The sequence below is a fragment of the Phasianus colchicus genome, chromosome 8 (assembly GCF_987193195.1).
Source record: "Phasianus colchicus chromosome 8, bPhaCol1.hap1.1, whole genome shotgun sequence".
Taxonomy (NCBI): domain Eukaryota; kingdom Metazoa; phylum Chordata; class Aves; order Galliformes; family Phasianidae; genus Phasianus; species Phasianus colchicus.
This window is the reverse complement of record NC_143443.1, coordinates 3,668,784-3,695,041: the sequence shown is the minus strand read 5'-3', so window position 1 is coordinate 3,695,041 and position 26,258 is coordinate 3,668,784. Positions and strand designations below refer to the sequence as shown.

At 40.5% G+C, this 26,258-nt stretch overlaps 2 protein-coding genes across 3 annotated transcripts; both read right to left on the bottom strand.

Annotated features, from left to right (window-relative positions):
- Positions 1 to 22,485, bottom strand: BMS1 (BMS1 ribosome biogenesis factor). 2 transcript variants are annotated; one of them, XM_031602500.2, is made up of 23 exons: positions 22,436 to 22,485; positions 22,093 to 22,323; positions 21,116 to 21,306; positions 19,963 to 20,042; positions 18,210 to 18,398; positions 17,612 to 17,754; positions 15,996 to 16,117; positions 15,148 to 15,344; positions 14,590 to 14,726; positions 13,175 to 13,989; positions 12,326 to 12,427; positions 11,196 to 11,353; positions 10,591 to 10,672; positions 9,446 to 9,522; positions 8,326 to 8,505; positions 6,570 to 6,758; positions 5,787 to 5,967; positions 5,191 to 5,249; positions 4,268 to 4,390; positions 2,805 to 2,952; positions 1,737 to 1,912; positions 1,192 to 1,353; positions 1 to 520 (listed from the first exon to the last, which is right to left on the bottom strand). In XM_031602500.2, the coding sequence occupies exons 2-23, from the start codon at positions 22,266 to 22,268 to the stop codon at positions 284 to 286; spliced, it is 3,924 nt and encodes a 1,307-aa protein (XP_031458360.2). In that variant the 5' UTR covers positions 22,269 to 22,323; positions 22,436 to 22,485; the 3' UTR covers positions 1 to 283. The 2 variants fall into 2 exon arrangements, with proteins under 2 accessions (XP_031458360.2, XP_090000865.1); XM_090144739.1 differs by having other exon boundaries at positions 22,093 to 22,478.
- Positions 22,486 to 22,833: 348 nt separating this feature from the next.
- LOC149916979 (uncharacterized) lies at positions 22,834 to 25,743 on the bottom strand. Its single transcript, XM_090144609.1, has 2 exons — positions 24,748 to 25,743; positions 22,834 to 24,620 (listed from the first exon to the last, which is right to left on the bottom strand). The coding sequence occupies exons 1-2, from the start codon at positions 25,081 to 25,083 to the stop codon at positions 23,748 to 23,750; spliced, it is 1,209 nt and encodes a 402-aa protein (XP_090000735.1). The 5' UTR covers positions 25,084 to 25,743; the 3' UTR covers positions 22,834 to 23,747.
- Positions 25,744 to 26,258: the final 515 nt, after the last annotated feature.

Sequence of the window (26,258 nt, the reverse complement as noted above, 5' to 3'; positions counted from 1 at the left end):
AATAAAATACTTTATTGGCTGGACAAATATGCAGTATGGGTAGAAATATACTGAAATACAAAGTCCTCCAGAATATCATATAGAAAAATCACAATTCATAGTTCACTGCCTTAGTTATATACATTTCCAAATGTATTCAATAGCTTGAAAAAGGTCACATTCGCATTTTTCCTCTCCTGGAAGCACATTCAGTGTAGTCTGATGTTTTTGTTGTTGTTGTTGTTCCAAGAGTAAATTGCACAGCCATCCTATTTTCTCATTTGCCCCAAAATCTGATACAATTTTACACACTCTTGGCTCCCTCGCTAGATCCTTTCAAGCTTGACTTCTGCCTCTTTTTCTCCCTTTGTCCCAGTATTCGATAAATTTTCTTCTTAGCCTCCTTTTGTCTCTTTAATTTCTGTTCCTCCTCCTTCTGCTTAACTTTAACATACTCCTTAATCTGCTGCCGATGTTTTGCTTTGGCTTTCTTTATCTTGTAATTATTCACTGTACTCAAAGCATTGAGAAGGGCCGATATCTACAACAGAAAGCAAGAAAATCAATATACAGACAGTTGAGTTTTGTAGCAAGAAACAGTTTAACCTCAGCAGACAGCTACATGCTGAATCAGAGATTCAGGGCCAATTCCTAACATTTTTTATACCTGTTCCCCAGTTTCTAAAACGGTATAATTATCCATCTTGTTGGGGAGTTAATCAAATACTTAATTTTTGTGAACTCTCATTTTGATTTGACACTGTTTAGAAATCTCTGCTTAATTGATTAATTGTCTAGAACTTTTATACTGAAGTTGTAAGCATGCTGCAATCCTTCATTTTCAAAGTAGAGAATTCACTTCAAATTTCACCTATAATATAGCATGTGACATGACAAATAAAAGACTGCAGCTGTCAACTTGAATTGCCCAACTGTGAGAGGACTATATCCATTCAAAATACTTTGAAAGCACTGTGACAAGGACAGAAGTTAAATCAGGTGACCTACTAGTTTAATAAATAAATACTGTCTACTCAGAGCCATTTCCATACATGTGCCACATGTTAAACAGAAACAAAACAAATTGCAGGACAATTTTTCACTAGAAGCATGTATATCTTTAGTAGTGTAGTGCTAAAACAATAGTTAGAAATGGTCTAAGCAACACACTTTCCAGTAGGGAATCGTTGTTTCAGGCTAAGTGATAATTACCTTCTTTTCATGAGGCTCTCTGATAACAGCTGGTCTCCACTGATCTTTTGGAGTCTTGCCCTTCTTCTCAAGATTCTTAGGTTTGTTCTTAAATGGCAGAGCTTTCTGCAGTGCTTTAGGAATGTGGAGCTTATTGAAATGCCTTTTCTCCCTCACAATAGGCTAAAAGAATGGATACAGAACACGCATAAAAGTCATGACCTTAGAAAGCTTTCATCTGATTTCCTACCATTGGGAGGGGGAAAGGAGGGGAAGATTATCCACATTCTTGCACCTGTAAAATGAAAACTGTACATGAAAACTTCAGCCCTACTTTTCTATTCAGACTACTTTATAAACTCAAATTGGTACACAAAGTCCTCTCACATGCCAGGAAAGACTGTATATCTGTGGATAAAAATGCCAAATTATTAATATTAAAATATGAAATGAACGTGTGTTTGCCCTGCTCTGTTTGCACAGGTCTAGGCCACGGGGCAAATGAGAGTGTGATCACTGTTTTGAAAACAAAAAAAAACATAAAAGAACTCATATATCAAATATACCTTATAGAGGGAATCTTTGTTTTGTTTCAGTTTGATGCCTCGCTCATGCCTCAGCTGGCCTGTTGTCCTCATTCCCTTCCAACTATCTTTCTCACCTGCTGGCTTCAGCAGTGATGTTACAGGGTTATAAAATCTGGGGATAGACACAGGATACCAAGTCCTCACAAAGACAATGTCTGAAAGAAAAGAAAAACATCACTTGGCTCTCACAACACAGTTCATCACAACCACGCTACACAAATAGAAACAGACAACTAACATGTAGATCATGTACTAGTATTGTGTTTGATATCTACCAAAATCTGCTCAACTTCAGGCAAAGGCAATGTAACTACTTGCACCACTTGGTTCTGTAAAATCTGAAGCAGTCACAAAGATTATATAGTCCTGAAGAACAGCCACATTAATACCACTCTATCAGTTCTTCCTATTGAAGACTTGCACAGGAGTTCACATTTAAGTATCTGTGCCTATACTGTGACCAATAAAAGACAATTTGCCTATTGTTTACATATTTTTATAAAAGATTTAAACCGTTCTGGTTTTGCACTATCTATAATTTTACTGTGTTTAGGAAAATAAATGTCAAATAAGCCCAGATTAACACTACATCATGTTCTCAGCATCATACTGACACTCCATAAACATTGCAGAACACTAACTCATATTCCTAGCATCATTTCCCACAGATATTAGAGGAAAAGAACCTACAATGCCACACTCTGGACTTCTCAGAAGAAAATGTTCTCCTAGCACTTTTATCACTAAATGCATTTTCACATTCATAAGCGAAGTAAAACATTTCAAAACGTTTCAGAGAAATACATCTCCAGGCCAAGCCTTTTCATCTGTGTACTGTATGACTTCCAAGTATAACTGAAAGAAATACAACATGAAGGTGCTTCTTTTTTTATTATTTCATTCTGCATCTCAGCAGATTTCACGCTCTTTGAAATCACACCTCAATTATCAGATTCCAGAAACTAAGATGCTGCTTTTCAATAAGTGAAGTAGGATGAAAGTCATGTGATAACAGCCCCTTATCAATCTCAGGAAAGTGTAACTCACCACTCATCAGCAACTTGTCTTCAAATGTTGCCCTAAAAGCACCAGCTGGAGCTCGAAGGGCTTTTTTAATCTGTCCTCGGATACCACTCACGGTACGAATTGCTGCACCTTCAAATTTAGCCACTTCCAACTGAGAGTTAAACATTCCCTGAAAACGTGAATTACGCAGCATTAGTCAAGATGCTAAGTTTATTTGTGTGATGTATGTCAGCCACAAAAACACAGTAATCCCCACAATCATCTGATTAAGAAATACAAAGGACGGAATACTCTATATTCCAAGTGCTGACCATATCAAAAACCTACTGAACTAACTTGAAGTTACTAGAAGTAATCATAGAATGGCCTGAGTTGAAAAGGACCACAATGACCACCTGGTTCCAACCCCCTGCTATGTGCAGGGTCACCAACCAGCAGACCAGGCTGCCCAGAGCCACATCCAGCCTGGCCTTGAATGCCTGCAGGGATGGGGCATCCACAGCCTCCTTGGGCAACCTGTTCCAGTGCCTCACCACCCTCTGGGTGAAAAACTTCTTCCTAATATCCAACCTAAACCTCCCCTGGCTCAGTTTAAAACCATTCCCCCTTGTTCTATCACTGTCTACCCTCTTAAACAGCCGTTCCCCCTCCTGTTTATACATTCCCTTCAAGTAATGGAGGGCCACAATGAGGTCTCCCCAGAGCCTTCTCTTTTCCAAGCTCAAAAAGCCCAGTTCCCTCAACTAATCTACTTTTGGAGTCATATATCAGCTTATCTGCATTCAAAAATATACATTTAAAACTCAAACTATTTGAGAGAATTTCTCAAATCCCTGTTCTCATCAAAAGTCATTTGCTGAAAAACTGCATACCTTAAAGCAAGTAGGCTGCTCCATTCGTAAACCACAAGGAAATCCAAACACACAGTGTGTTTCACACAAATACTCTGGTGTCTGGCTGTTAGAATCAGTGCTTAGCTGCTTCCTGCCCCTAATGCAGAACAACCTCATCTCTTCCTCAGAGTCCAACTAAGGACAGCTGGAAGATCTGTGAAAATTCTCTTCTGCAACAGTTTTTGTGGCAAACTGTTCTGTAACTGTAACTGTAAAGTTCTAAAGCACTGCTAGCAATAATCTTTCATCACAGAGCTGAAATTCAGTGGGGTCAAACTGACTGGATGACACTGGGGCTAAGTTCACATTCTTCAGAATTGTCTCTCCCTATGAGATGCCAACTAATGAGTTTGAGGAAGAAAATAAAAATAATTTTCAAGAGTAAAATTAAAATCATACTGAGTGCGAGCAAGGAAACTATTTCAGAACTCTTGTCTGGTTAACAGTAATAATTTATATTCATTGGATAGCACCTTAAGAGACATTAAGCAGTGATCATGGAGAACTGCCTCAGGACAATGCATGTATTCCCAAGCTGCATTCCTTCCTGACATTGCTGCATAGCTTTACAGCACATACATGCATACCTACCTTAATAAAAGAAGTGTTCTTAAAAATTTTGAATGGAAAGCCAGTTAGCTTTAATTTCTTCACAACAGTTATGGATTTATCTAAATCAAGCACAACTCCTGTGGCAGCTATCCGGAAATCAGGCTGAAACAGAGCAAAAATAGGATTATGAATCACATTTAACACAGAGCAATATATCACACATTTACCAAATAGCAAAGAAACCATTCTACTGATACAAATACACAGTTTTTTAGAGCTGGAGTTGTGAATTTCTAACCCTTACAGGAGTACTGCAGCATGAAAAATACAAACTGACTTTGCACAGACAAGTTAAGGTACTACTGATGGAACATCTCTACCACTCGCTAATGAGATTTTCAGAGCTGCCATTCTAATTGACTTGGAAGCAATTTAGATGTCCTTGTTATCTACCTTACTGTATTCTCTTTATGAAACAGAACATTACTGGAGTCTCAAAGGAGAAGAGCAGTGCACTGCAGAAAGTCACTATTAAGCTGTGGACACATGATGAGAACAACCTAATACTTGTAACAAGGATGAAACTGTGCAACAGCACGGGTTCTAACAACAGAGATTCCCAAAGTTTTTCCATCAGGAATATTATAATCTCATCACGTAAAAACGTTTCAGAAATTATCTAAATACTGACATACCTAAAAAAAATAAGTAGGTATTAACCTTTCCATGGAAAATAGTAATGCAGTGTTTGTCATTTTCAGTGTAGCAGGGGAAAAAAAAAAATTTGGATCTAGTTTCATTTCTCATCACAATACATCTCTCAGAAGATGAAGTCCATCTCATTTCACAGGCCCTACGGTATCACTGATTTACAACGTATAACTTTCCTCCTCAGATCTACATGTTATATACACTTAAGACTTTGGAAGACAGTAATTAACTTTTTGTTGTAACGAACTTACTGTTGTGCCACTGACAGACTGGACCGCCAAAAATCCTGTTCCCTGAGGAGTGATGGGCCCTAAGGAAAATTGAACAATTATGATGGGCTTCACTACATAACGTGTAACAGCTTCTACTTGAAGTTCAGAAAGCTGAGAAATTCTTGGTGTATAATATCAATGACTGAAACCAAAGAAAGGTTAAATACAGCACTCAGCCCAGTACTCACATAAACAGGCCTACTAAAGTTATGGCAATTACTTGCACGTTCATTTATTATCATGCACAAAAGCATTTGCAGGTTCGGGTCCATATGCACACAAGTGCTTGCTTTCTCTATAGACAAAGCCAGACAAAGTTTCTCCTTGATACGATACAACCAAGCAGAACATTCATCATTTGATTAAAAGCCAAATAATTCACCCACCCTTCTCTTTCTATTAGCAACTGCCTGTTTTACCATACTATTTGTTATTTTATATTCCACAGAGGGCACAGCTTTTAAAAAATTGATCATCCTCAACGCTTCCAGCTGTGTTTCCTGACATATCCCATGAAGCTTGAGTATTTGATAACGATGAAGTGATTCAGGATAACAACTCCAGAATTCCCTCACCCCAGAAAGTTGCTCCACAATGCATATGCTGTGGTGTGTACTTCAGTAGCCTGTGACGCCCATTGTGATCTTCAATGTAGAACATTGGAATAGTCTGAAATCGCCTCCACCCTAATGAGAGGATTAAAGGATCACGTGTCTTAAGTATCTTCTTGTACCATCGGTGCTTCTTCAGGCGCAACTAATTGGAAGAGAAGATGAACAATGCTCTAACAGGATAATCGCATCAATTTTGAAATTCAAGCCTTAGTTTTCAAGAATGATTGAAAGCAACTTCCATCTACACTAGAATGTTCTTACTCAAAAAGCTTTATTCAGAATCACTGGACATTAGGTTGACTAGAGCTGATCAGTCTCTCACTGTTCAAAATCACATTTGTATGTAAATAGTTAAAAAAACCAAATCAAATATATATAAGCTACTAACTTTCCTCTAGCCACCTATCTGTAGAACATAAACCTTGGAGTACAACTCATGCTTGCAATCTAATGATCACAGTACCACTGTACAGTAGTCCTGAGACATCTCTGCAGAACAACATTATGAACATGAAATAACAATCACCTGTTTTTCTTCCAGTTATCCAACTAAGTCTTTAAAAATCCAGTATCTGTTAACGTAAAGTTAACTGTATCAAAAGCAATTCCACTATTCAAAAGATAAAGAGGAATACCTTTCTCTGGTTATCATATTCTTAATAAGGAGAAAATGAAGAGCAACTCCAAACACACTGAAGCACAGCTGTAATGAAATGAAATGCACTCACAGCTTTGGCTACATACCTGTACATATCCAACATTTCCTTCACTGTTGCCTAAACCACCCAGGATAATGGGATAATGGGGGTCAAAATTGAGGACAAATTCACATGGGATGTTCTCAATCTCTATTCGAACGTACATCCCAGGCCGAAAGCCCTCATACTGCACTCTGGTCTCATCATCTTGGTCTTCAAATTCAGTTTTATTAAGCTACGCAACAAGGAGAAAGTCAAGGAGAAAGTCATCACGTTTTACAAAATTCAATTATTAACAACTTGTTCGTGAGGTGTCAGTTCTATTTAAAACATGCTAAGATTTATATAAATCTTTTGAGAAAGATCCAAGAGGTTTTGTGACTCTTTATTCAGAGTGAGATCTCTGCCACCATGAAATTCTTCCAATTTGAAATCCCAGGAGGGGCTGTTAGTCTGCATGAAAGACAGTGCCCCAGAGAACTAAATGACTGAGTCATTTCTGATATATCTTTCATAGGGGTGACTTTGGATTTTAAAGACACACATGTCAAAAGAACATTTCTGATGTAGGAACCCAATTACATTTTAAAGTTAACATCCTGATCTTTAGGTGTCACTGTGAGGAGATTGGGCTCCTGTCTTACTCAGCAGCTTAAAAATATTTCTGTGTCCTCAAGTACTCTGTATCCTCAAAAGGGTCTTCTAAAACTCTTCTGTGGCATATAAATGCAGATATGTAAATATTTAACAAGATTTCCTTATGAATAAGATAAGCTTTACCCTTTACATTCCTACTCTATGTCCTGATGTTCAGCTACCTGTGATGCATGATGTCATATTTAAGCAAATTGATCTCATTTTTCAAGGTAGTGAGATGTGGAACAAATCTTGTGGTCCAAGCTTACTTTTCAAGCAGTGTTTACACATCCCCAGTTTGAGATACTTGCCCTTCCATCCTGCTGTTGGGGCACAGCTGACTGCTGGCATGTGTTTCTGTAACAGACTGCTAGTGAAACAACTGTAAATCATCTCATAATCCTTTACTGCAATGTACTTGTTCACATTTTAAGTGTTGGTAGTAAGCATATCAGTATGCCATGACCATTTATGATAGAGATTAATACAAGAAGGTAGCATTGAATTTAATAACAATCTGGGACAAGGTTTTGTCATAAGAGCACAAAGTGAAATTACTGGTAGCCTAAGGCAGTATTAGTCCAAGCCAGCCAAAGAAATAAGCCATTTTTAAGTTTAGAGGCCTGGAACAAAATCAGCATCCAGAATTTTAGATGTAGTTATGCTGAAGAGTCCTACTAAACAAATATAGGAATCATCATCAATTATTTTTCCTCAAAATAACTAGACAGTTTGGGGAAGAAATCACCACACAGAGCTTAATCTCCTATTTTAACAATGCAAAAACCACCCCAAAAACACCAGAAAAATGTGATACAAGTTAATATGAGAAGGACTTTTTTCCACACAGAAGGATGCCTTGATGTCTTCCAGAGAGCAGACCAGGACTCCTCTCTCATATTTTATTGTTTTGCTTTTTTAAAACCTTCCATGCTACTCTACCAGTAAATGATAAAAATCACTAAAAACTTCTGAATAGGTTAAGATATATCATCTAAGCTTTACCTCTTCAGTGAATTATAACATCATAAACTGATGTCCATTTCAATCAAGCTTTCAGTTGTTGGGTTTCTCATGCGTGTCTCCAGAAAAGACCTTTGGGCAAACACTGTTGGGTATTTCTGAAGACACACAGTCAGATAATATGATAAATTAAGAGCTTGTACCTGGGCTTGCTTATGCATTTCTTCTTTAAGATCATCAAAGTACGTGCCATCCCCTTCATCATACTCTGCATCAAACATCTCTTTCAGTTTCCGTTTCTTATCCAGGCGCTCCTTTTTTGCTTCCTCCTCCTCAGCTTCTGCTTTGGACTTGTTTCCATCATTCTCTTCTTCATTTTCAGCCTGATCAGTGATAATTTCACAAATATATATAAAAGTGTTCACTGGAAATCAGCCATTCTGATTTACATTTTTAATATGTATCACTACAGAATATTTTGTCACCATTCAAGTGATCAGACACTTAGTCATTTTTATCTAAAATGGGAATACTTCTTAAGTCATTCATAGAAAAAGATGCTACTTCAGTAATAACCACAACATTCCATCATCTAATTGTATTCCTTTTCAATAAATACACTTCTTGACTTCACATTTATTTTTTTATATCAGGGAACAGATACTAAGATTGGCCTACTATTTTACACCTAAAACAGGCACACAAAGTTAAAAAGGAAATCAAGTAATTAACTTTAGGTAATTCTGCTCTGCAAGGCAGAGGCTAGAAAGGCCTAAGTTGGTTCATAAACTGTTTGAACACTTCCCAAATGCCACCGTTACTCCAATTCTGTAACCAAATGTAAAAAGTCAAGTTGTTCAGTGTAAAGAAATGTTGAAGACTACAGCTCTGTTCTTAGAAAATATCCAAGTCTTGGCTGTGAAGTGCTTCCATCAACCTCTTACGTAGACATGAGGAATCTAAGTTTCCACTGCTCACTGTGTTAACACAGAGCTCTATCATCTTCAACATCAGATGACATGGTATGAACAGTTACAATCACACTTGGTTTTAACATATTTTTCTTGTAACTCCAGATCCTGACATCTACAGTTTAACAATGAGGTGCATTGTCTTGCCTAATTAATTTTAAACAACATCTGAATTTGAGACTAAAAATATATGCTACTCTAGATACTTACAGGTTCCAAAGTCATGTGTCTTACCTTCCTCACTCCTATTGATTTCGTACCAAATCACAGAAATGAAATTTATGACATGAGATGCCTATCACTTGATCAGAAATACATATGTGCTACTCCAGAACAAAGATAGAGGTCATACCTCATCTCCTTCTGCACCAGGCCTTCCTTTGTGCACAACACCTGTTTCAAGATCTTCAAAATCTCCATACAACTCTTCTGCAACAAAACATTTGACAGTTACTATTCTGTTATTCTCATTTTCAGTATTGTGTATTTCTTAGTACTACTTTATAGATTAGTTTCAGCCCAAACTTATTTCCTTTCTATCATCAGTTTTATATGTCTGTTGTCTTCTCTATATTCTCAGTTGAAGTTCACTGGATCCCCCTTTTCCCTTTCAGTATCTCAACTTCATGATTTTGAATACACAAATATAACATAATTAAATCACTCCAAATGACCACACACATTGCCTCACAAAATTAAGTTAAGGAAGAGCATTTCTGTTGTGTTAAGACTAACAGCACAAGGCATCATCAGAGCAATTGAGCTTCTTCATTCACAAAAAAAAAAAACTGATTAAAAATTTAAATATAGCAGACATCTTTAAAGATTAAAAAATGCTTAAATAAATCTATCAATCAAACCTCAATCAATTTATACAAAAGACACAGCCACATTATTCAAATTTTCTAATTTTTCCCAGACATAAAGCCCTTCAAAAGATCTCACTTTTCAGCCAAATGCAAATGACCAGTTTGTCTTTCCATAAAAAAATATATTTCTGCTCATCTCTACCCACACTACTGAAAACAATAAAATACATATAGGTGTAAATAAAACACATATAGGAAGCAATTCTTTACTTTGAGGGTGGTGAAACACTGGAAAAGGTTGCCCAGAAAAGGATGTGGAAGCATTCTAGGCCAGGCTGGATGGGGCTGTGAGCAACCTGGTCTAGTGAGAGGTGTCCCTGCCTATTGCAGGAGGTTGGAACTACATGATCTTAAAGGTCCCTTCCAACCCAAACCATTCTATGATTCTATGTCTAAGTAGATAAATTAATACATATATTGCAAAGTTGACACGAGAAATTCTACTTGCATATTTTTTACAGCAACGTTTAAATGCTTTAACAACTGTGTAACACTGCAGTATCTTACAGTTGGAAAACAACTGTGCAAGTATTAGTTATTGCAGGACATTCTAAATACATAACTGTGGAGTAATTCCTAAAACTTCTATATACATTGATATATTCTTCTTAAAAAGTCTAACACATACCATCTTCTTCCAACAACTTTGCTGCATCTTTATCTTCTTCCCACTTTCCTGTAACAAAGCAATCTCTAATACTGCTCATAACCTGCAAAATAAAGTGTTGTTGACTTGTACAGTTAAAGCTTCTCATCAACACAAGCACTCAATTATTCATTCCTCACTCCTCAACCATCTTCCAAATTCAGGGATAATTTGATACTTGCACACACAGATCTAAATCAAGGCAACATTACCAAAACTACAGAATTCCCCAGCCAAAAGCAGGAACAAGAAGCCACCTCAAACTTTGCCTGAAGGTCGTTACACTAATGAAGCCTCTATGTATAGATTTGCACTCATGCCTTCTACTTCTGTGTAAGCAGGAAATTACAATCCACTAGGACAGTTGAGAGGTGAGCATTCAACAGACTTATTCTAACTCCCCATTGAACCTTTTGGCTAGTAAATATTCCTCGTGACCTTAAGTAGCAGAAGATGTAACAATGACTGTAGCTTACATAGGTCTGTTTCAGTGACACTTCTCCATAGTAACTTAGTGAAGCTTTTGGAAATACAGTCAGGACATAACAAGTACAGCATTTGCAAATGCAAATATTTGACTGAATTACCTCTTCTAAGTCCCAGTCTTGAGGCTTTTCCACCAGAAATTTAGAGCAGTCAAGACCATTAGCCTTCAGTTTGGATTCTTTATCTGGACGGCTGACGTGGAACAGACCTCCAAGTTCATCACCTGCATCCTCACCTTCACTGTCTTCATCCTCGACAGCTAAATGAAACCAACTGTGATTACTTCCCCACAGGACATGAATTACATTTGTCAACAACCCCTCTCCTGCCTTATGCTTCACAGTATCTGCAGTAGAAGCAGCCTGACATACTATATTCTAGCAGTTTCAGTTGAGCAGCCATTCCACAATGAAACATACAATTTAATACAAAACTCTATACAGTCCTTTGAAAAACCTGCAGATCCTACTTGCCTACCTGGAATTATCTCAAACAACACTGCCCATTAAGCAAACAGTGTTCATTAAATACCATAAGTAGATACAACACTGGACTAGTTAGTAAATCAAGAACACTGGACTTGAGAATCTACTACTGAATCTTTTCACTTCTGCACTGTGAAAGTTTTAAAGAAGACAAATACTCAGTGTATTCTATGTAAGTTCTGCATGATGAGGTTTGTACATTCAGATAAATAGTGGAAAAGCTGCAAATGAAATAAGATTGTTTTCTTTTTGTAATATGTCCTATCTTCCTTCTAAGCCTTCTTTTTTTTTTTTCCTCAACAAACACCTTTGATGTGATAATGCACAGACATGATAACACTGACACACATCTATAACAATATTCTACTCTCACTGTGAGAAAGAAAGTAATGAAAACTGCAAAAAAATAAAATAAAAATAAAACAGTATTTCATGAAACACATAAATTACCAAAATGGATTTTGGCAATTGCTACTATACTATTATAAAAATGAGCAAAATTCAGATATTTAGGGGAAAATAGTTACACCATACAACAGATAACAGTAGTCTCCCAAACAAGCTCAGGATTTTTTTTTTTTTGAAAACTAACAACTGCCTTTATTACAAAAGCAAGTGAGTATTGGCAATTAGGAAATTCAATTAATTCTCCTCAAGACTCTCACTAAAGCAGCTCAAAGTTTCAGACTTGCAAACTTGCTATTAGCTAAAAACACACCATAAATTAAGACATAACAAATTTGTACCTGTTCCATATACAAGCTTACGAAGATTTGGGGTTGCCTGCTGTTGTCTTAGAAAGGCCTGAGCTGCCTTCTGTGTGAGATCTTCTTTCCATTTAAGTGCACCTGAAAGAAAAATTAGCATCCATCTTCAAAAACGAGCAAAACTCAGGAACTACATAACCTATTCAAGTAAGAACATGACCTCAATACACATTTGATCAGTTTTTTACACTCCATATACACACAGAAACAAATTGTGGCTAACAAGCTGGAGCTCTGATTTTGTTTCCTTAATGAATCCTAACTTGAGAAGGATAAAGGTAAGAGATTATTAGCAACGATAATAGATTTTACTATTTTCAAATATGGAATTATACATTCCCTTGCTCAAAGAATCACAGAATGGCTGAAGCTGAAGCTCTGGAAGTTAACTTCTCCAGCTCTGCTGGCTCAAGCAAGGTCACCAACAGCAGGCTGCCTATGACAGCATTCAGGTAATTTGAGTGTGTCTGAGGATGGCCAATTCCAACACTTCTTATGAGCAACTTAATCAAATGCTTGGTCAATAATTAAAACATTTTAGTCATGTTCCTCCAAGAACAGTTTACTCTAAATGAAATAACGCACCTTGAATTCTGTTACACACAGACCCCAAAAGATTACAATTAAATCTGCATACTAAACGACAAATGCAAGGCTTGAAAGTAAATAGTATCAGGTTTCCAAAGGTGAAGTTTGCCACCCAACAATTATATAATATTATACAACTCAAATACATATAATACTTGCACGTTATAATATCCTTTAATAATTAAAAATGAATTCAATGCAAAATGGGCATAGAAAAAAATTACAACATTTACAATCTACCTGCAGTGTCAGCAGAAAAATCTGTTTTTTCTTCATACTCCTCTTCTTCTCTCAGCAGATTTTCAACCTCATCATCTTCAGCTTCTATAGCTTCAGGTTCAGCTTGCCTAGTCCTATCAGTTTTCTTTGGCTGAGGGTGCTGAAATCCCTTCCTATCTGATACTTCAGCTTCTAATTCATCATGTGATTTTTCTTCATCATCTCCCTCACTGAGGGATTCAACCTCAGACTCTGATGCCTCTTCTGCTGTGCAATTTCCCGAATCTGTTGTGAGCAATGATTTTTTTTTCAAACTGCGAACCAACAATTGAGATCTGGTTTCTTTATCTTCATTCACTAGCCCATTTTGCTCAGATTCCACAATTCCTTCGCTGCCAGCTTCAAATTCACTATCTGAGCTGTCATTTCCATATGTCCTTTGTTCTTCATCATCATCATCATCATCTTCCTCAGTCTCGTTTTCTTCAGAGGCAGTTTTTCCCTCTTCTTCAGAACTCATCTCAAGATCATCCTCACTATCAGCAAATGCTGGCAGTTCACTCACAGTTTCTTCTTGAGCCACTTCTGTTTTGAGACGCTTGGCACTCGCAGGAGCCATCTCTGCCTCCAAGAGCTCTTCATCACTTTCTTCCTCTGCATCATCTTCATCATCACCATCACTTCCATCCTCAGACATTGCTTCTTCTTCTTGCTCATCTTCCTCATCACTAACTGCATCATCATCATCTTTCTTTTCTTCTTCATCAAATAAAGCTTTCCGACGTACTCTTCCAGTCTTCAAATCAATCTGCCTCTCTTCTTTTGGCATCACAATCCTGTTTTTCCAAAGATCACGTTTGGGGGAAGACAGTGAAGTGCACAGAAATATTAGCAAAACAATTTGGTTTCACGTCAATAATTTAAAACATTTCTGTGGAAGGAACATCAAAACTAGAGAGAAATTATGGAAAACACTGAAAAGGTAACAGACTTCGTGAAGTAAGAAAAGCCTTTTAGTTCAAGTTCACTGCAAATTGAAGATGCAAATAACTCCATGAAATTTCATTTGCCGTGGTATAAATATAGGCTAAACAATGCATTTCACTGAGGATTATGACTACCATTCTCTAAAACTCCAAAAAGAAATGCACCACTTACAACTGAATCATCCAGGAAATTCTGGGTGGTAGAACTATACTGCTTATAAAACATTCTTAGAACATAATTTGAGCTAAGAACAATTGGTATCTGGCTTAAATAGTCTAACAAAAAGAACTAAGTAACCAGCCACTCTGCTAACTGTACATAACTGAGAAACCATCCTAAATTAGAACCTAAAATCAGACACTGAATGTCGTTCCTGAGCTCAATTTTAAACCTTGCTGGAAGGATGGAAGTAAATATTGTTCAAACATTGCTCAGAATTCGAAACTTACTCTTGTCCTACATCTTCTGAACCTAATGGTCTGGAGTCCATGAAGAGAGAAACCTTGCTTGACGCCATCTTAGTATCTATGGCTGAGTGAGTGGAGATGAGGCTCTGAACCAGCTCATGATTTGGTCTCACTTCCTCCTGAAAAGCCCAAGTTTTTTACATTTCAGTTAAGATGAATAAACAAACATCCAGTGAACAGTGGTTAATAAAACCTCTGATCCAACAAAACCAATAGAAACATGCATTTGTAAAAATCATCATCATCATCCTTTCCTGCAATCGCCCTACTTTGCAAAATAAGAATGATAATATTCTAGCACCAGAAGCTTCTCAAGAATTAACAAACAAAACTTCTGAAACTAACTTGAAATACTTATCAACTCATCCTTCAAATGTTTTGCACAGTTTTACACAGAGAAGCCATTTGGGAAGAAAAAGAAAACTAATATACAGGGATTATTTCTCAGAAGCTTATTATGAAATACTTATTTTGACTTTAAAGGAGAAGACTACATTTTTTAAGATACAAGAATTGAAATCAATAACATAGCTCTTTTACCTCTTCATTTTCATGAGCATGGCTTCCTCCAAGGTCAATATAAACAGCATCCTTATCATATACAATACCCCCAACTCCTGAGAGAGGGGCATAGATTAGTTTTTCTTTCTCACTTAAAGAACGCTTCTTCTGCTGCTCAGGTAGAGCACAAGGGTCTGGTAGGAAACTCACATCACTCACAGTGAAGTCCCCTACACCTAGAGAGACAGGCAAAAGGACAAATAAGATTTTCATCGAGTTTTAATTCTAAGATGTGTGCAATTCATCATAAAGAGAGTAAAAAAAGTATGTTGTACCATTCAGCAATTCATCACCTCTGTACCAAACATCTGTTTCTGCTGTTAAAGCAATGAACTTAGAGGAGAACACTCAAGTTCACCAACACACAGCCCTGGGCATGCCTGATTGCATTTAATGAGGGGAACTATTAAATCACTTTTCTGTGTATTTGATATTAAAATCTTTGAAATTAAGCTTTTAAATCATGTGCTTAAAATAATGAATTTATCCAAGGAGTATGAAAGATTTTATGTAAGTCAAATTTACTTGTCACTGGCATGTTTTACACTTCAAGCATCTCGAAAAGTGAAACATCACTGAAGATCTTCAGATGCTGTGTTTAACACTGCAAGAAAACTGCAGAATTGAAAAGCAAAGCTATTTACAAGTATATGCCTTCAAATAAATACGTATTACAAAAAATCATTTCCAAAAGCTTAACATGATTTTGAAAAGGTGAAAAATCAATTTTGCAATTCACTGTTTAAAGATACAGATCAAACCACTATTAAAATACCAACAGCAACACAGATCAGCACAAACACAGTTTTAGGAATACAATAAATTACCTGGTATATGAATTTGGCTTTTGTTTTTCAGATATGCTCCTCTTAAGTAGCCATAAAGTGATATCTTCCTGTCACATTTGGGATTGATTCGTACATCTTCTGGGTTTGTCAAGTCTTCCATTCTACCAAACATTAAAAAAAAAAAAAAAAAGAAAGAAGTCAGATCATCCAACAGCCCTAATAAAAAAAAGGAATTTATAGGAACACAATCACAGCAGCGCTGAGTCACGCTCTGCAGGCTCTAAAAATCAAAATAGTCAATAATATGAAACAGCTGTATGTTAAAACTTGTTGTTGAACACAGATGTACAGACCTCCAGAAGATTAACTGACATTTCATGAAACACGTACCTCTTTCTTAACACTTCAATTATTTATATGCTATCCACACTAAACACTCCTCAAATCAATTTTGTCATCAGGGTGAAAACAGGTTACCACCATAAGACAGCTGAAAGATGCATTCCCTTCAGACATGAAATACCTTCTTTTCTTTAATAATGTTAGTAAGCGACACAAGAACTACCAGAGGGAAGGGAAGAAAGAAGGACTGGCTGTTTTCAGGGCAATCAGATGGAAATCCCTTCCACATCCACCTTCTGCACTGCACAAAGAAGGGGACACAAACAACCAGCCATGAAGAATCATAGAATGACCTCAGTGACCACCTGGTTCCAAGCCCCTGCTATGTGCAGGTCACCAACCAGCAGACCAGGCTGCCCAGAGCCACATCCAGTCTGGCCTTGAATGCCTCCAGGGATGGGGCATCCACAGCCTCCTTGGGCAACCTGTGAACAGTGCCTCACCACCCTCTGGGTGAAAAACTTCCTCCTAATATCTAACCTAAACCTCCCCTGGCTCAGCTGAAAACCATTCCTCCTTGTCCTATCACTATCCACCCTTGTAAACAGCCATTCCTCCTCCTGTTTATACGCTTCCTTCAAGTACTGGAAGGCCACAGTGAGGTCTCCCCAAAGCCTTCTCTTCTCCAAGCTAAACAAGCCCCGTTCCCTCAACCTTTCCTCACAGGAGAGGTGCTCCAGCCCTCTGACCATCTCAGTGCCCTCCTCTGGACCCGCTCCAAGAGCTCCACATCCTTCCTGTGCTGGGGGCCCCAGGCCTGGACGCAGCGCTGCAGATGGGGCCTCACAAGAGCAGAGTAGAGGGGGGCAATCACCTCCCTTTCCCTGCTGGCCACCCCTTTTTAATGCAGCCCAGAACACAGTTGGCCTTCCAGGCTGCAGGCACACACTGCTGGCTCATGTCCAGCTTCTCATCCACCAGGACCCTCAAGTCCTTCTCCACAGGGCTGCTCTCAAGGAGTTCTTTGCCTAGTCTGTATAAATACCTGGGATTGCCAGGGCTCAAGTGCAACACCTTGCACTTGGCCTTGTTGAACCTCATTATGTTCTCATGGGCCCACATCTGCAGCCTGTCTGGAGGCGGCCTATGTTCTCTAACAGGTATAGTAACCTAAAACAATGTTACTGAAAGACTACCATTATTTTTTTCTCTTTTTCTCTATGTTTTGTGTTCACAGATGCTCAGCTATTTCTAGCTTTTTAAACACTTAAGATGTTTTCTATGTTCATACTGAGGAACAGAGAGGCACATACCTGTCTGCAAGGACATATGGGTGAGACGTTTGCCAAGTAAGCGGTCGGAATTTCATAACAGAGATGAAACGCCCCAGGTTGTGAATTTCCTGCTTTTGATATTCTCCATGAACCATCCCAGACAGATAAAACAGCTTAGCACCCTAAACATATTAAAAAGATATGAGAACATTAAACATCAATGCAATACTTGCGAAACTGGAAAAACCTAAAGCAATTCTATTTCATAAATCATAACTGTAAACTGCAATTTACAACTGATTCCTCAAGTTCAAACTCATCAGCACACTTCAACATGAAAACGCTCCCCTACATCTTAGTGCAAAACCATTCACAGTCAGAAAATCTGTTGTAAAGATTTAGTTTGTCTCTATAACCCATGTAACAGACCTTTTTACTAGTACCACATCTTTAGTAGCGAGGCAAGCTCAGACAGAGAGAGTCTTTAACAAAGACTGTGTTATATGATAAAATAACAAAACTGTCCATTGATAGTAATAGTCAAAAGGTTTTATGAATGCAATAAATATTTAAGTATTGCCACAGACTTAATTAACGTACTATAATGCAAAATATGCAGAAATGTGGGATGCCATACCGGATATACTTCAGTCCAGAATCTGTGCTTTAACCTCTTTTTTGTCTTCTTTAATTGTTTGTTGTTCTTGAATGTATCCAGGTGGGTAAGAATTCCCATAATTTTGGGAAAACCATGTACCTGACAAATGTTCAGGAATTCAAACGTTTCCATCTCAAATCCAAAGCTGGCATCAATGAGCATCAGAACCTGAGAACACAACATCTCAGATAAGCCTTTAAAGCCACAAGCTTCTCAGAAACCAAAAACTTATGTTTCTTATTTTCAAATAGCCTAAAAATCAACTTTGGCTTTTTAATTACAGCATACTTCAGAAGTCAGTACCACTTAGGAAATCAAATCTAATTTTCCAGTCAATCAATCTCCTTTACATAGATCACATTCACGCATTCTCTCAATAGAATTGCAAAGAATACAACAATATAGAATAACACGCTAAGGCCTGAACAGGCACTTACTTGGTGAATTATAAAAATGAAAAATTGAGCACCCTCCAATGTTAGCAGGATCACTGTGTGTAATTTGTCACATACTCTATTGGTTTATCTCAGTCTAAGACACATTTGTGCCTCAAGGTTGTTTGCTTCCTTTGGTAAAGTGAGGCAAACAAGCTTTCTTCACACATTACAACTATTGTTGTGTATCACTAAAATACACTGATAAAGGAAAATAGCACTCAATGATGGCATGAAAGTTGAAATTAAGATCTGCTGGGTCCTCGGTGATGAAGAACTTCAAATGCACGGCAAATGATGACAAAGACCTGTGAGTAATGATGTAAACTCAGCCTCCTAGCAGTAAAACCAAACAGATTCTCAGCATCATTCAGTGCATTTGGCATCTTCAACATCACATCTATATACCAATAGATTTTAGTATTTTTAACACATCTTACTTCACTGAGAAGGAAGCATGCAGGTAGGTCAGGATCCTGGATTACTGCATGCATTTTAGTTTAGCTGGCTCTGGGCAGCCTGGTCTGCTGGTTGGCGACCCTGCACATAGCAGGGGGTTGGAACTAGATGAGCATTGTGGTCCTTTTCAACCCAGGACATTCTGTGATTCTATAATTAACACTCAGCGAAGGATCCGAAGCCCAAATCAATCATAAACGTTCTATTCTAAATCCACACACAAAGTAGAATTGCTAATAGTTTCATGGATTGCGTATTAGACTCTCAAGACAAAGAAGACTTCATAAACAAATTGAACAAATTTAAAAACAGAGACCACATTTCACTGAAATCAATCCTATTACTACACAGTAACCTTCAAGGACAGAAACAGCAAAGTATATCAAACAAAACCAACTCGTATTTCCACTTTATGCACTAACTGAAAACTTACTGAGCTGAATACCATTTTCAGATTTTACACAGTTTGACCACATCCCAAAATAAAAAGTCACTTCAATATTTTGCCTTGTTATCAAGTCTTATGCTAATAGTTTACCAGTTCTATTCACAATAGTGTTGTGTAATTTCCCTTCATCCTCCCAAACCATCCTACACCCAAATGCCATCTTCCCACTCCCACCAGTTAAGGAAACTCCTGGAGGTTGTTAGAGAATATCAGGTTCATTGTAGGGCTTATATCTGTTATTCTGGAAGCCCAGGACAGCATTGCCTCGGACAGCAATGGGCACAGAAAACAGACTACTTGTGCAGTCTACTTTTAGTACTTCCAGGAAGAAGTACTTTCAACATGAATTATACTAGATTATAATGAATTGTATATGCTATTTGTAACTTACCAGATCAGCAACTTTAGCCAGGTCAATCATTGTATTAACATCACATCCACATTCAATAATAGTCAGCCTGCGTTTCTTACCTGAAAACAAAAGGAGCAGAAACTCAAAGAGGAAGCAAAGGAATTGCTCCACTGATTTCTTTTTGGGTTATACTCCTGCAGTCTAGCAAGTGGACTGCCAACTATGTGCAATTGTAAAAGTACTTGTTTTCAAATGCTTGCAATTCTCTGAAATGTTAACCTCTTGATTTAAAATTACCAGGCTGAGCACATGGTTTCCAAGAAGTTGTTCTGCCTTTTCCAAAAACAACATATCAACCAAAGACAAACTGTATTTTGAAGGAAACCTCTGCTTTACTTCTATCTTTCATATACCAGAATTAATTCCCAAGGACTTTATTTTACTACCTACTTCTTGATCTCTTCTGACAAAACATTCTGCTGCAGCTTCTCAAAAAATACAGTAATAGTTATAAACACAAAGTAGATATTAAGAGATTTCTTAACATGCATCTGAATTAGAACAAAGTACCCACTGTTCAGTTTGACTAACCTGAACTTACTCACAACACATCAGAAAACAAGAAGGACAACTGTGCCTAAAAGTTACTATAGTTCTTCTTCTCCTTCATGTTATCAACTGCAAAGTTCAATTCCCGAATTTCAGTAGGCCAAATAAAAAAATCCAATTTAGCACATTTTTCCCATCCTATTTTTTTCTTTTCCATATTTGCAAATTATTCCTAACAAAAAGCACATTTATTAATTTAAACCTCTCAAGAGTCTACCAACACCAGACACAACTGTCTGGGTCCAAGCAAGATTTCCCTTACAAATTTTGTCTTCAAATGCTGTGGGTTGGGCTCCTCCTAGAAGCTCAATGACCCAAATGGCCATATGCAAGAAAAGTAAAAAGGCAATGGCCAAGTGGAAGTTGGGACTGAAAACACAACAAACAAAGGAACAAGTTTAGAAGAACAAAAGCTGAAATCTAAAGATTCTTTTACAGTTAATAAGTGTGCCTGATAACACAGCCAAATGACTTCTTCAACATGACCAAGAACCAGGAAAACACAAACACATCCTAGTTCTAAAAGCAAGACAACAATGGAGTGTAAAACAGGCATTTCCATTTCTCATATCTTTGTTCTCACCTGAAACAATAGTAACAGGGCCCCGGATTTCAACCAATTTTTGTCTCGTGAAGTTCTTAATGAGACATTTTATTAAGGTGCTCTTCCCAACCTTAGGAGGGCCAACTACAACCACCACCACTGGAGGAGGCTCCAAAGGAGTACGGTCGACCACAGGAATGTGATGTTTTTTAGTCTTCAAATCCTGAGTTCTGAGAAGAAATTTAAAATGAAAACAAGAAGAAATTAAAAAGTCATAACTGTCCTTTTAGAATATTTTCAGCATCTGCAAACATTCAGACACGAAGGCTCACCAAGTGCCTGGTTGATACCTTAAACAAGGAACTCAGACCAAGCCGAAGAAGCTCTACAGACTTTTATTTTTTCCAAGTAGGCCTAGCATACACACATATGTAACACACATGCAGGATGCAGTACACTACCGACACACACACAAATTACAACACAGCCCTGCAAATGATGAAAGCTCTATGAGCCTATTTATGAAAATTACACTACGTATATTTATATGCAAAACAATAAGGAAACACCAGCCAACATGTACTGTGATGGAATCACATAGGGTTGGGAGAGACCTTATAGCCCACTTGTTTCAACCCCCTACTGTGGGCTGGTTGCCATTCACAAGAGCAGGAGTGAAGAGCCCCATCCAAGCTGCCCTTGACTGCTTCCAGGGATGGGGCACTCACAGCTCCTGGCAGCTGTGCCAGACCTTCACAGAATCACAGAATGGGCCGGGTTGAAAGGGACCTCAGGGATCATAAATCTCCAACCCCCCTGCCACATGCAGGGCTACCAACCCCCTCATTTAATAACAGACCAGGCTGCCCAGGGCCCCATCTAACCTGGCCTTCAAAACCTCCAGGGATGGGGCATCCACAGCCTCCCTGGGCAGCTGTCGCAGCACCTCACCGCTCTCCCTGTAACCTGTTCGGCCAACGGAACTGCATGCTTTGTACCTAATTCCTGCTGCTCACCTATGGAACGTTCTGGCCATCCGCACGGCAGACTGCACTGTGAAGGCTTTGGGGTTTCTCTTCCGAGCATCCTCCTCCTCTCCAATTCCCAGATCATTGAGATGCCGTTTCCTTTTTTTCTCTGCTTTCGGCCCGCTGTGCTTGGCACGGTGCTTCTTCTTCTCCTTTTCCTCCATCTTACTCCTTCAGCAGCCGTCTACAATCAGCGTAGCATAGAAGGCTCCCGTATGACTACGCACAACAGACAGAGGATACAAGGCAGTGAACGCGGGTGTAAGGCAGCCCCGTACGGCACAGCGGGTCCCGCACCGCGCTGCCCCGGCCCAGCAGCCGCAGCACCCACCTGCACGCCGCGTGGGTTGCAAGCTTTGCAGCCTCCCCCGGAAACAAGCGGCCGCACCCGGCGTTCCGGAGTTCCGGGGGACGCGCCGCGGCGGAGCGCTTTGACCGGCACACCGCCGCCTCCCGGCTGGTGCGCCGCAGTGCCCTGTTCCTTAGGGGTCTTTTTTTCCTCGCCTCGTGTGCGTAGAGGTGAGACTGTCCTGCTCACAGTGCCCGTAGCAACGGAACAGGTTGCCCAAGGAGGCTGTGGATGCCCCATCCCTGCAGGCATTCAAGGCCAGGCTGGATGTGGCTTTGGGCAGCCTGGTCTGCTGGTTGGCGACCCTGCACACAGCAGGGGGTTGGAACCAGGTGGTCATTGTGGTCCTTTTCATTAATAAAATAACGATCCGTGTTTAAGTTTCATTTTATTATATTTATTTCATTCTACATAAAAGCAGTTAGCAGTGTACGTGTTAGAATCTAGGTGTATGTAATATACATATACCTACACATACATGTATACCTTCCTGTGATAAACTGAAAATTGCTTGGAGTTGGTTTATGTTTGTTTGTTTTTACTTAAATTAGATCAACACAATTCCTTTAAAATATTAGCAAACAATCTGAAAAAAAAAAATTATACAACAGAAAGAAAGCCTTCTAAAAGGCTTTAAATCTGGACATTTTTAAATGGAAATACTATACATTAAATACCTAAAAAGACACCAGGGTATCCTTTATCAGGAGCACACCTAAAACACAAATACACCCAGTGAGCCAGCCTGCCGCCACCGAGGCTGCATTTCCCATGCTCAGACCATCTTGCATTCATGCTTTGTCCACTAGAGGCCTGTTTTCTACACACTTCTTACGTTAAAGAAAGTGAATTCACACCCAGATACAAAATCTCGTGCAGCAAGACTACAAAACCAATTCCACAGTCCCAAGCCTCCTGGTAGAATCCAACGCAGTCTGAGCAGCAGAAGACAAAGTCTTTGGTATTGAGGTACTGAGGTATCTCAGGTACTGAGGTATCTGTCTGTAAACACAGGTTAATGTGAAGCTACTGAAAGCCAAATGCTCACAGGAATGCTGGTTGGTGACAATCCCAGCAGGACAGGAGAGGGACAGGCAACACATCTTCCACAGGTGCACTTCTTGTGCACCTCGCTGGCTTTCCTCATCTTCCTTTTCCTTCCAGACAGAGCATGAAGCTCACAGCAAGCGCTCCATCCTTCCACCTGCAGAACCTCTAACCACTTTGGGACAACACTGCCAATCGAACACAGTAAAAGATGATTTTTCCATCAAGCAGCCTCGCTGTCATGGTTTCATGTGTGACCCAAATGACAGGCTGAATTCTGGCCACCCAAAGCAAAAAGGTAACTTTGAGGCCCACCCTGCTCCCCATTTTGCTCGAATAGTGAGTCTAACCCATTTCCCAAAATTTCATTTCTCATACCCAGCCAGTGAGGGTCATAGTCACTCACTGTCCCCAGCAGCTGCTGTCCGTACGATGGCTCTGGAGCAGCACACATCCCCTGGTATCTCCCTTCGTGTTTTGCAGGAGGGCTTGCCTCGCTAGCTGCAAAATGAGGAGAGCTGTGCCTCATCTGCTTCAGCTCAAGCATAGACTCTCCCTCACCACAGCTCGGAATGGAGCTGTTACTAAAAGGAGAGGTGTTAGGTTTGGTATATGAGTAGGTCTCATTGACCAGACCTTGGTCAACATTTAAGTAGCTTAAGACAGGCTTGCTATATGTGTTCTCTTTAGCTGCTAGACATAGGTAATCTTCTGTACATGGCTGGAAGACATCTGCATAGTAGTTTTCAGGGAAAGATGTCTTCAGGTACGGGTAGTCCTGCGCTTGCTGCACAGGGAGCGAGTGCTGAGGGGCGCTGCCTACGGTTCCCGCACCGAACTGCTCCCCTTTTCCCATATAGTCCAGGCCGAAGTGAGACGGGCTCTGAGCGGGGACTCCACAGCTCCTCCAATGACTATCGAGCCTCGCGTACTGTGGCCCTGACCAGGGCAGCGGCTGGCCGGAGCAGCTCTGGTTGCCCCCGGGCTGCAGGGCTCGCTCGGTGCCGATGCCCCCGCCGCAGTGCCCGCGCTCCTCCTTGGCTGCCGCCGGCTGCGGGGGTCGCACGCCTTCGCTCTTCTTGCGGTTCAGCTGCCTGGCCCTCCTGTTCTGAAACCAGACCTGCGAGAGGAAGCGGAGTTAAACACGACGTCTCTGCTGCCGGTCAACGCGCTTTGACTCGGTCCCGTCAAAACGCGCTGACAGCCCAAAAGACGCCCGCTGGGCTGCAGCCGACCGCCGCTCTCACCTGGATCCTCGACTCGGGGATGTCGGTGAGGCCGGAGAGCTGTTCGCGCAGTGCGATGCCGGGGTACGGCTGCTTTTCGAAGGTGCGCACCAGCAGCTCCAGCTGCGCCTTGCTGAACGACGTGCGCTTCCTCCGGCCGCCCTCCCGCGGGGCGGCGCGGCGCGGCGGGGCATCGCCTGCCGGGATGCTGCGGGGCTCCATCAGGGCTGCGACGGCAGCGGCCGCTCCTCGCCTTATGAGCCCTCCGCCCGGCTCTCGGCGACCCCCACCCGCCCGGGCCTGCCCCGCCGATAGGGCAGGGTGACTCACGGCTGTCTCCCACACCTCCATTGTCATCCCATCACCAAAATACACACGGGGAGGTCTCGCCCCGCTGGAGGAGCCAAGGCGTCTCACGGTGAAGCGCCCGCCGCCGCCACCAAACCACCCGGCGATTTTTTAATTCAAATGGAGGGTCAATAATTTAATGAGGGCGGCTCTTTAGACCGTTTCGGCCTTCTGAAAGGCCGCCTCTGCTCTCGGGCAGGCTGGCACCAAAGCTGGAAAAAGCAGGGTTCCTCTGGGCGCTGGGATCCTTCCAGGCTAAGGAATACAGGTGACTCATATATGTCCATGTCACCCCTTCTCCAGAAGGGAAACCACCGTGCACTGTTGCAGGACCTGTTGTAACCAGGTTACAGGTCCTATTCCCAGTAGTGGGAGATTTCTCCTTGACTTTAGTGGGATGAGCAAAATGCTGGTGCCTTGTCCAGATACTGCAAACCCACTGCACCAAAACCCACTGTAAAACACTGACGCCTCCCCCAGCTTCTCTCACACAATCACAGAATCACAAAATGGCCCAGGTTGGAAGGGACCTCAAGGATCATGAATCTCCAATCCCCCTGCTACAAGCAAAGCCACCAACCTCCCCATTAAATACCAGCCCAGGCTGCCCAGGGCCCCATCCAACCTGGCCTTGAACACCTCCAGGGATGGACGGGGCATCCACAGCCTCTCTGGGCAGCTGTTCCAGCACCTCACTGCTCTCATAGAAAAGAACTTCTCCCCGACATCCAACTTCAATCTTCCCTCCCTCAACTTCAAACCATTTCCCCTTGTCCTGCTGTTATCTACCCTTTCCAAGAGTTGATTCCCCTCCTGTTTGTAGGCTCCCTTTAGGTACTGGAAGGCTGCAATGAGGTCACCCCGCAGCCTTCTTTTCTCCAGGCTGAACAAGCCCAGCTCCCTCAGCCTGTCTTTGTAGTGGAGGTGCCCCTGTCCCCTGATCACCTTTGTTTGATCATTCTTCTCCTCCAGACAGCTCTACTCACTGAATCATGTACAGAACAAGAAAGCTCTGTGTTTCAGTCCAAGGTGAGATTGTGACCGATTAATTCAAAAGTATTAATTCAAAAGGCAGGCCAGGAATATTCTTTTATGGAGCCAAGAGTGACATAACGACTTACAGGGAGCAATGGCTGCAATGCCAAAAGGGATTAGAAGTTAAAACACGATTAGAACAGCAACAA

Excerpts from the sequence above, each read along its gene's own strand:
- BMS1 (XM_031602500.2), bottom strand. The coding sequence starts at position 22,268 with ATGGAGGAAAAGGAGAAGAAGAAGCACCGTGCCAAGCACAGCGGGCCG. Across the intron at positions 6,759-8,325 it reads AAATGCATAAGCAAGCCCAG|CTTAATAAAACTGAATTTGA; the intron begins GTACAAGCTCTT and ends CTTGTTGCGTAG. Across the intron at positions 521-1,191 it reads GAGAGCCTCATGAAAAGAAG|ATATCGGCCCTTCTCAATGC; the intron begins GTAATTATCACT and ends TTTCTGTTGTAG.
- LOC149916979 (XM_090144609.1), bottom strand. The coding sequence starts at position 25,083 with ATGACAATGGAGGTGTGGGAGACAGCCGTGAGTCACCCTGCCCTATCG. Across the intron at positions 24,621-24,747 it reads TCCCCGAGTCGAGGATCCAG|GTCTGGTTTCAGAACAGGAG; the intron begins GTGAGAGCGGCG and ends TTCCTCTCGCAG.